The sequence below is a fragment of the Berghia stephanieae genome, chromosome 2 (genome assembly GCF_034508935.2).
Source record: "Berghia stephanieae isolate SIO BIC M18660-M18661 chromosome 2, UCSD_Bste_1.3, whole genome shotgun sequence".
NCBI lineage: Eukaryota > Metazoa > Mollusca > Gastropoda > Nudibranchia > Aeolidiidae > Berghia > Berghia stephanieae.
In genome coordinates this window covers 35138983-35148077 of record NC_088361.1, presented here as the reverse complement: position 1 = coordinate 35148077, position 9095 = coordinate 35138983, and the positions used below count along the sequence as shown (strand labels likewise).

Sequence of the window (9095 nt, the reverse complement as noted above, 5' to 3'; positions counted from 1 at the left end):
TTAATGGGGATAAATTTCAAATTTTATTAAATTATCGAAGTAACAATGAAGTACGGTGAGCAAATAAAGAAGGCATCACCCCTCTTCTCTAATTAGGTTACAATTTGAAATGAGTGTGACTACTCCGTGTGTTTTACTCCTGTAGGCCACGGTTTTCATCGTGTAGCGGTCTTTAACGGTTCAAGAATGAACGGACCGGTCAAGACCGGTCCTTGCGGTCTTCATTTCCCAAGGACCGCAGGACCGTGGTCCTTAAGCTTGCCAAGGACCGCCCCGCACTAGTACATACTGTCTTCTATCCCCCTATATCTGTTTTCCAATATGCTTTCTGTCTTTGTCTTGGAATGGGATTATTTGGTTTTGTCCTGGCCCTGGCCTGATACCCTGGCTGGGAGGGATGCAGTCAAATGTATAGTTAGTTTTGGGAGATGATCATTTTTTCCTTGTAAATCATCTCTCTGTTAATTATGCACTGTATTGTTTTGTTAAAATATTTTATATGATTTTTAAACATTTGAGTGTATCCCTCTTAGTTGGGACCTGTGCTTGTGTCTGGATGAGACTTAGGTGATCTCGAACTAAGTACTTTGATAGTATGCTCTTGGAATCTACATCTGTTTCCTATTTGAACCAATTCCCCGTTTTCTTACCTTTTCGTGTGTGCTTTAACTTTAATTGTAATTCTGGAACTTTTTACTATCCCATTTTCTTCCTTTTTACTGGCGCTGATATGACCTAAATGTGTTGCAAGCGCCGTAAAACCCTTAAAAACAAAACAACATTTCAAGCATAATATTGTAGAAGTTAATCAAGATTATACTTGAAGTGTTTTTTTTATAAATAGCTCCTTTTATCAAAAATTTGAGCATTATAATTTCATGGTTTTTGTTTTTATAATTTATATATATATATATATATATATATATATATATATATATATATATATATATATATATATATATAATTATATATATATATATATATGTATGTATATATATATATATATATATATATATATATATATATATATATATATATATTATAATATAATGCCCTTTAAAATAATTCAGTCTTAAGTTGCTTCTTAAATATAACAACAGTTGGAGCAGATTTTGTTCTAAAGCTGAGAGAGTTCCACAGCCGTGGCCGTGGCTCCCTTTACTATATGTGATTCAGAAAAGTGAGTGCCCGGAGCAGGCACTTATGTTGGTAACAACAAGAGATGAAGTGAATAGAAAAGTGCCAGAAGACAATAGAGAATAAAAAATTTTTCCGGCGGTTGGTGGGGTTTGAACCCGCTACCTTATTGGTACGACAACTCCGCCTGGCCGGTGAGAGCGTGACTCTACCGTATGAGCTATCCATGAACCCCTAAAAAAATGTCTCAATCGTTTCTGTTATATGTTTGTGTTGAGAATATTGGCTATTAAGCGTAACTGCTGGCCTACTAACTTCGCTGTGGTTGTGTGTGTTATACCCGCTACCTCCAGTAGTCGGTGAGAGAGGGATCTAGTAATGAATGACCTGAGTTTGATACGCATTTTTTTGGGTTCGTGGATAGCTCATACGGTAGAGTCACGCTCTCACCGGCCAGGCGGAGTTGTCGTACCAATAAGGTGGCGGGTTCAAACCCCACCAACCGCCGAAATTTTTTTTTATTCTCTATTGTCTTCTGGCACTTTTCTATTCACTTCATCTCTTGTTGTCTTTACTATATGCATAACATTGGGAACCTTGCACAGTTGTAAGTTTTTTGGTGAAAATTATTGATGCAGTTTATTTCTTTCATTAAAAGAGATTCTGGTGATCTTAAGACACGACTAGGTTATAGACTTCAAAAAGGTCTTGTAAGTAATATTGATCTGCTTTTTTTTCTTCAAAATATTCATATATTCAATAAATATTCTTATCAGCAGAGGTCGGTTCGAGAGTGGAATGATTTCGACTCGTTATGATCTTGACTTTACATGTCAATATTTTAGGTTCAAATTGCCAAGGCGTTTCTTCTGCTAAAAAATTTAAGCGAATGACTGAAAGGTAAACCAATTCAATGAATGAGAAATGACAAGGGTGATGCCATTGAAGGGGTATAATAAAAGTATTCTTTGTTAAAATTGCGGATCCCCATAGCTCAGTTGGTAGAGCACACGCTTCACACACAAAGGGACCAAGTAAAAAAAAAGGTTCTACCCCCCCCCCCCTTCCCTTGTCCACCCAGCAGTGATTGGGTAATTAGGTCTGTTAGATCTGGCGGAAAGTACTTTGAGATAGACTAACAAAAAAAAAATAAAAAAAAATTGAGCTTTTATATAGCGCAATATCCACTTAATGTGCTCAAAGGGGTTTACAGCAACAGCAACATTTAACATGTAGGACGGAACATGACGCCTGTTAGGCGATATTACAATTTTTCGGACAAAGCCAACGCTGTTAACGGCCAGGTTCTCATTTTACACCTGAGTACGGTGAGAGAATGTGAGTCAAAAGGACTCAACTATGCACCGAGCGCAAGGCTCGAACCCAGGACCTTCCGATCCGAAAGCGAGTGTCATACCACTAGACCACATAGCCGCACATCCTATCAAAAGGGTAACAAGCAATAATTGTTATGGTCCGTTTCACGCTAAAGAAACCGGGATAAAACCGGCTCAATAAACCTAATGGCTTTTTAGTTAAATTAGTTGAAACTTTGAACTCGTTTCCACCAGGGGTCACCAAATGTTGCACTGCGGTTGGGATCTCGTTCGAAATTCCAAACAAGAATCCTAATCCTAAATTTGTGTGTTAGAAGAAAGAGGGTGTGTATGATAATATTTTAATGTATGTATATTTCACTGGGGGTCACATAAGTTCAATTGGTAGAGCACTCGCTTCACACGCAAACGGACCAAGATCGATCCCGGGTGCAGTCGAGATTTTTTCTGACCCCCCCCCCCTGTCAATTCAGCAGTGAATGGGTAGCTGAGTCTGTTAGATTTGGTGGAAAGCACTTTGCTATAGACTACTGACATATCCAAAGGATAGCAAGCAATTGCTATTGTCCGTTTCACGCTATAGAAACTGGGATAAACTCCGGCTCCATGGACCCAAATGGCTCTGAAGGACTATATTTAATTGATTTTTGAAGTGAACAATACTTTGACAAAACATCTTTTATTCCCAAAAATGATCGATTAAAAACACTTAAATCCGCAGGTTTGAACAGTTTAAACAAATTCCGGTTATTTTATTTGATTGATGAAGGGAGTTTAAAAGTTTTCTGGCCAAATTATAAAGAGGAATTTTTTGGGTCTATGGCAGAATGCCGAGCAATTATGAATATTATGATACAGTTTAGCCCAAGCATTAAAAAAAAGTTACACAACCGAAATGGAATAGGAATGAACAAGCTAAAGCAAATAGAAAGCACATTTATCACTTCTATTAAAACAAGAATTTTTAACTGTAAAAAATGTGTTTGGTCTATGACTAGATAATCATTTTTTCCCCCGGATTATACTGTATAGCCACAATCAGCAACTGCATACAGTTTGGATAAAGACACTCCAGGTACTGATCCTCTTGCCATTCGTGTGTATACTGAAGTCTTTGGTAGAAGGTCACCATATTGGATAAGGAACTCCCTGGGTTTTATTGTTTGGACTCGGATTTCCTCCTTATGTGGGAAAGCTTCAAGCATTTTTCTGGTACAAAACAAAACAAAACAAAAAGATAAACATTACAAATGAATAGTAAAACTGTAGAGGAGCTGGATTAATTTGTGTGATTAATCTATACAATACATGATTAATGTAATGAAATAGCTTTGTTAAAAGTTAATGGTTTTTTAATGACCACAAACAAGATCCTTTATCAGCAAATTGTAATAACTTGGATAATAATTAAGGTGGATTCAACTCAAAGACTCAAAAGGTTTCTTATGCTCCAATTATAGCATTCATAACAGGAAGTAAACAACTGTTAAACGAATGCAAGTCAAACATAAACACCATTCATTGAAGAGTGGTATCGGTCTATGGGAATGGTACTTCTAGTAGATCAGGTACTTTACTACATTCCTACCTCCTCAGCTAAAAAAACTTCAATAATCAGGATTTTTTAAAAATAAAAAAAAAATAAAACAAAACAAAACAAAAATTAAAAACATGGAAATGGTGACAAACAGCCTGGTCAATGGTAGGCTAGGCAATATCTGGTTTGCAGAAGTATCATGCAAGTATCTAATTCAAGTTTAGTTCAAAGAATGGTATGGCATAGCTTTATGCAACAACCTGACTTTTCAAAGGTCAAGTCTATTAGGAGACTTTATGGTCCGAAGTAGTTTTCTTTGCCCCTGAGATATGGTTTCTTGCGCAAGCACTGAACAGGTTGCGAACCTGCAATGGAGGCCGATACAACTGTGTCAGTATGCCCAGGAGTGGGCTCCGTCAATTGTGAAAAGTCCCCTCTGACTCCTCCAGGCTATGATTCAACCACATCTGGAAGAGCAGATCTCAGTTGGTCGGAATGTCTCCTAATTGACCAATTTCCTAACTGTACTTTGAACGATACTGGACCAGTAGATTCAATTATTTTTCCTGGTAACCATCTGTCCCCCAGTGTAATTCCTAACAAACACGCTATCGTCTGCCTGAAACGGTCTCTCTTTAGCAGTTATGTCATGGTGTAATTCCTGAGCATTTTGGTGCTTAAAAACATCCCGTTGAACAAGAGGATGCAACATATCCAAATGTGTCCCTAAGTTTTCTACTACATAGGGGTACAGGAGGGGGAAACCCTGCGGTTGCATGAGGAGTTATCCTTTATCTTGTGAGGAATCTGCTGATTCTTTCCCTAAGAGGTCCTTTTGAACCCACCCTACTTAACGCGCCTCTAAATAATACCCACCGCTCTTTCAGCCAGTCCATTGCTGGCAGGGCTGAAGTATAATGTGTTTTATGCTATTAGCGGCACAGAACATATAGAAATCACTACTTGTGAAATTTGGTCCATTATCAGAGACAATTATCTCCGGTAACCCATGGGTAATGAAAATACCCCTTAGCTCCAAAATTGTTTCAGCTGATGTTATATCTTTCATAACCTTTCATAATCCAAATTAAAAACACCTTGCCCCCCCCCCCCCCCCCCCCCCCCCAAAGGACCAGTAAAAGCTACACGCGGGCGTGACCAAGGCTCTGTGGGCCAATCCCAGTTGCACAATGGTGCTTTGGGCGGATGTTTAGCATATTTTGGCCATAGATGGCAAGGCTTTACAAATTTTTCAATGTCTACAATCCATTTTTGGCCACCAGAAATAAGAGCGCACCAAATGATCATTTTTGAGGCACCACTGTGTGAATCATGAAGTAATGTTAACATTTCCTCATACAAAGCTGGTGGGATGATAACCCTTATACTCCATATAATGCAGCCATTTTCCACACTCAACTCATTCTTCCGTGACTGATAAAACCTCAACTCTTCATTCACACTCTCAGACAAACTTTTCATGCAATACCAAAACACCACACGGAGGGACTCATCTTTTTCTGTTTCCCTCGCAATACCATCACAAGTAGTTGGTTAGTTTTCTATGATATTGAACAGAATGTCAATGTCATCTGGCACAAAGGGTTCTGTATGATATCTCCCATCTTCAGCTAACATCACATATCATTGTTTCTAATCCTCTTCATAATTTGATAAGTATTTTGGGCATTACACAAGTGCACCTAAGCTAAATTTTTCAAATATCTATTGGCAATTATTAACCAGTTAACTCTAAAACAGTTAAAATCAGTTGACCCACTCTAGAAAGACACGCATTTAAAAATTTGGCCAGAAAATCCGTCCTTCAAATATCGATCGATTTAATTGACCCTCATCTTGGCTAAAACTCTCAAACCTGAGACATTGCGAGGTCCCGTGTTTGAAAGGGTTTTTTGGTGCCAATATGAGGGTCATTTAAATCGATCAATTTATGAAGGACGAGTTTTCTGGCCAAATTCTTAAATAATGTTTTCCGGCAGTTATCTGGTTAAAAATAGAAGTGTTCTTCGTGAAATTATTACAACTAATAATAATCCTACCTGAAGACATGCAGTGCAATATTGTCAGAATCAGCATACATGCCATCAATCCACAGAATATCAGCAACATCAACTCCTGTTGCATATCCAACTATCTGGTCAGATGTTTGAGATTTAGCTATCAAAAATTTATTGGATATTTTTGTCATCACAGTCACGTACTTTCCACAATCATAACCTCTGGCATTTGTGTCATATTCATTCAGCGCTGGAAATATGTCAGTGGTGTAAGGTTTAATGCATACGTCATCATCCATTGGGGTTGTCACAACAGGCTTTCTCTACCATCTCCCTGTTCACTTTAAAGTAGTAAATATAATGTGTAGGTCCTACATCTTGAAAGCTGAATTTTCTGATGAAAAAAATGTCATTAAAATTGATGGTTTTGGAGTTAATTTCGCTTTATCATGTGATAAATATATTTTTTTTAAAACAACAACAAAAAAAAACACATAATTAAAGTTCCTACTTCCCATCAAGCTAAGTGTCTCAGCTCACGGCAGAGTCATATTATTATTACAACTATATTTTGAATTTTTTTCTTCTTCTTCGTTTCTTTTCTATTCTCAACCCTCTCCTTACCAGCCATTTTCAGAAGTTTCCCCAAAACTTCATACCCACCCAACACAAAACAGACATATCTTACTCAAACAGAAAAGCAACAAGAACATTCTACTCATAATATTGTTCGCAAATATGAGTTCTATTACAGAATGTCAAGTTTTTATACGTATAGCAAAAAGAAATGAAATCTGGATGATAAAAGTGACAAATGTGACGATTTTATAATAGGTGGTAAGGAGAGGGTTAAAACTCATTCATTATTGAATGAAGAAAAAAGCTTGACAATTTGACTTCAAATTGAAAATGTATAGACTTGACCTTGGAGTTTAATTGGTTCCAGGTTGCACCCTTCACACCCCCTCCCCACCCCACCTCTACCTCCTCTCTCTCTCTCTCTCTCTCTCTCTCTCTCTCTCTCTATATATATATATATATATATATATGTATATATATATATATATATATATATATATATATATATACCACACACACAAACACACACACACACACATACACACACATATATATATATATATATATATATATATATTGTGTGTGTGTGTGTTTGTGTGTGTGTGTGTGGTCTTTTCTATATTTATCATGAAGAGTCTTTGGGTTTCATTTTTGGTACGTGTCAACATATTCGACGAAAGACCTTAAGAAAGGGTTTATATTATATTTAAGTAAATGTAATGAAAGTAAAAAAAGAAACAATTTTCCCACCTTACCCATCTCCGTCCCCCAACCATCGCTGTAAACAATGGTTCTTTTCTGTTGAACGATTTAACACTATCTAGTCATGCATTGCGTTCTATAATATTATTGAGACTACGTTGTGGTTTAGCAATAATATAATTTAATATTATATAATATAATATAATATAATATATATCACTATAATATATATATATATATATATATATATATATATATATATATATATATATATATATATATATATATATATATATATACATATATATATCACTCTTAGAAGACCGTAGTCTTCGTTAAACTCTTAGCCAACGCTTGATAAAAGATTACGTCACAATAATATGGAGACGAACACCAAAAAGAACGTGAAAAGCGATTTGTATTCAACCAGTAAATAATCGTACCATGGAAAGACGTGTAGGTATTTAAAACATTGACCAGAAAACTCGTCCGTCAATTATTAATCGATTTAAATGATCCTCATCTTGGTAACAGCTCTCAAACTTGACCTCGCGAGGTACAGATATAGAAAGTGTTTATCTAGTTATATTTTGATACAGTCATGATAATCAATATTTTTCTCCAAAAGGTTATGGTACAAGGGTAAAACAATTTTGTTATACTAAAACCGATATGCTTACTATTCATTACTAAGAATTCAAGTACCCGATAAGATATACGATATGGCATCTAGTTTCTAAGAAATCTCTCTCTCTCTCTCTCTCCTCTCTCTCTCTCTCTCTCTCTCTCTCCTCTCTCTCTCTCTCTCTCTCTCTCTCTCTCTCTCTTCTTTCTCTCTCTCTCCTCTCTCTCTCTCTCTCTCTCACTATATATATATATAAGGTCACTTACGTTTTATTTGCCGATACAATTGCAAACCAGTCTACAAATCATGAAAGTAATGGAGTTATATCCACATAACAATGTAAAGTTTAAAAGATAAATAAATAAATGGATAAATAACTAAATTAATAAACAGACAAATAAAAGAATAGATAAATAAATAGTAAATTGACAAAATCATATTGAATTAAAAAATTAATCAATTAATTGATAAAAAAAGAGAAAATAATATAAAACATATTAGTCATAATTAAACCTCAGAGACCTTAACTCCCTATCAACCACGATTTTAAATTGATTCAAAGATCATGCATTTTTTGTGCTAAAACAGAGACTTTTCCATGTTTTCACAATACATATAATAAATGCGTTCTGTCTTATTTTTGTCTGAAATCTTTGTATATATATTTTATATTTGTCGCCTATGGTGTAAATTAAATACACTTGGAAAATGTAAACAAAATTGATGAATTTATATAATTTATATTATGAATTATCTTGTAGCGCTGTATTAAATCTCCCCTTATTCCTCTGCATTTGAGACTAGGTAGATCAAGAAATGCTAAACGCTCGTCATATGACATGTTTTCAAGCCCGGAAGCAAGCTCGTCTTCTAATATTTCAAGACCTATGAACTGTCTTAAATATATCGCGCTCCAAAAATTGTTCCTGTACTCAAGAACATGTCTTATAATGATTTTAAATAAGTAAAACCCCTGTATATGATTCCCAACGTGCAATTAGCTTCAGTTATTCAATCATTAATATGTACATCGAAGTTCAAATATGGGTCAAAAACAACATCAAGATCCCTTTCAAAATTTTTATCAGGCAAAAAAAAAAAATTGAATTAGAGTTATCTGAGTATTAGATGTAATTAAAATTTTTCTTTCCAACACGCAA

General features: G+C 35.6%; 1 protein-coding gene across 1 annotated transcript; it reads right to left on the bottom strand.

Annotated features, from left to right (window-relative positions):
- Positions 1–3137: 3137 nt before the first annotated feature.
- Positions 3138–6418, bottom strand: LOC144964781 (uncharacterized). The gene is made up of 2 exons (XM_078899393.1): positions 6072–6418; positions 3138–3683 (listed from the first exon to the last, which is right to left on the bottom strand). The coding sequence occupies exons 1-2, from the start codon at positions 6326–6328 to the stop codon at positions 3494–3496; spliced, it is 447 nt and encodes a 148-aa protein (XP_078755519.1). The 5' UTR covers positions 6329–6418; the 3' UTR covers positions 3138–3493.
- Positions 6419–9095: the final 2677 nt, after the last annotated feature.

What these genes read in the sequence shown, in the direction of transcription:
- LOC144964781 (XM_078899393.1), bottom strand. Translation starts at nt 6,328, where the DNA reads ATGGATGATGACGTATGCATTAAACCTTACACCACTGACATATTTCCA. An exon ending in ATTGCACTGCATGTCTTCAG is followed by an intron (nt 3,684 to 6,071) that starts GTAGGATTATTA and finishes GTTTTGTACCAG; the next exon opens with AAAAATGCTTGAAGCTTTCC.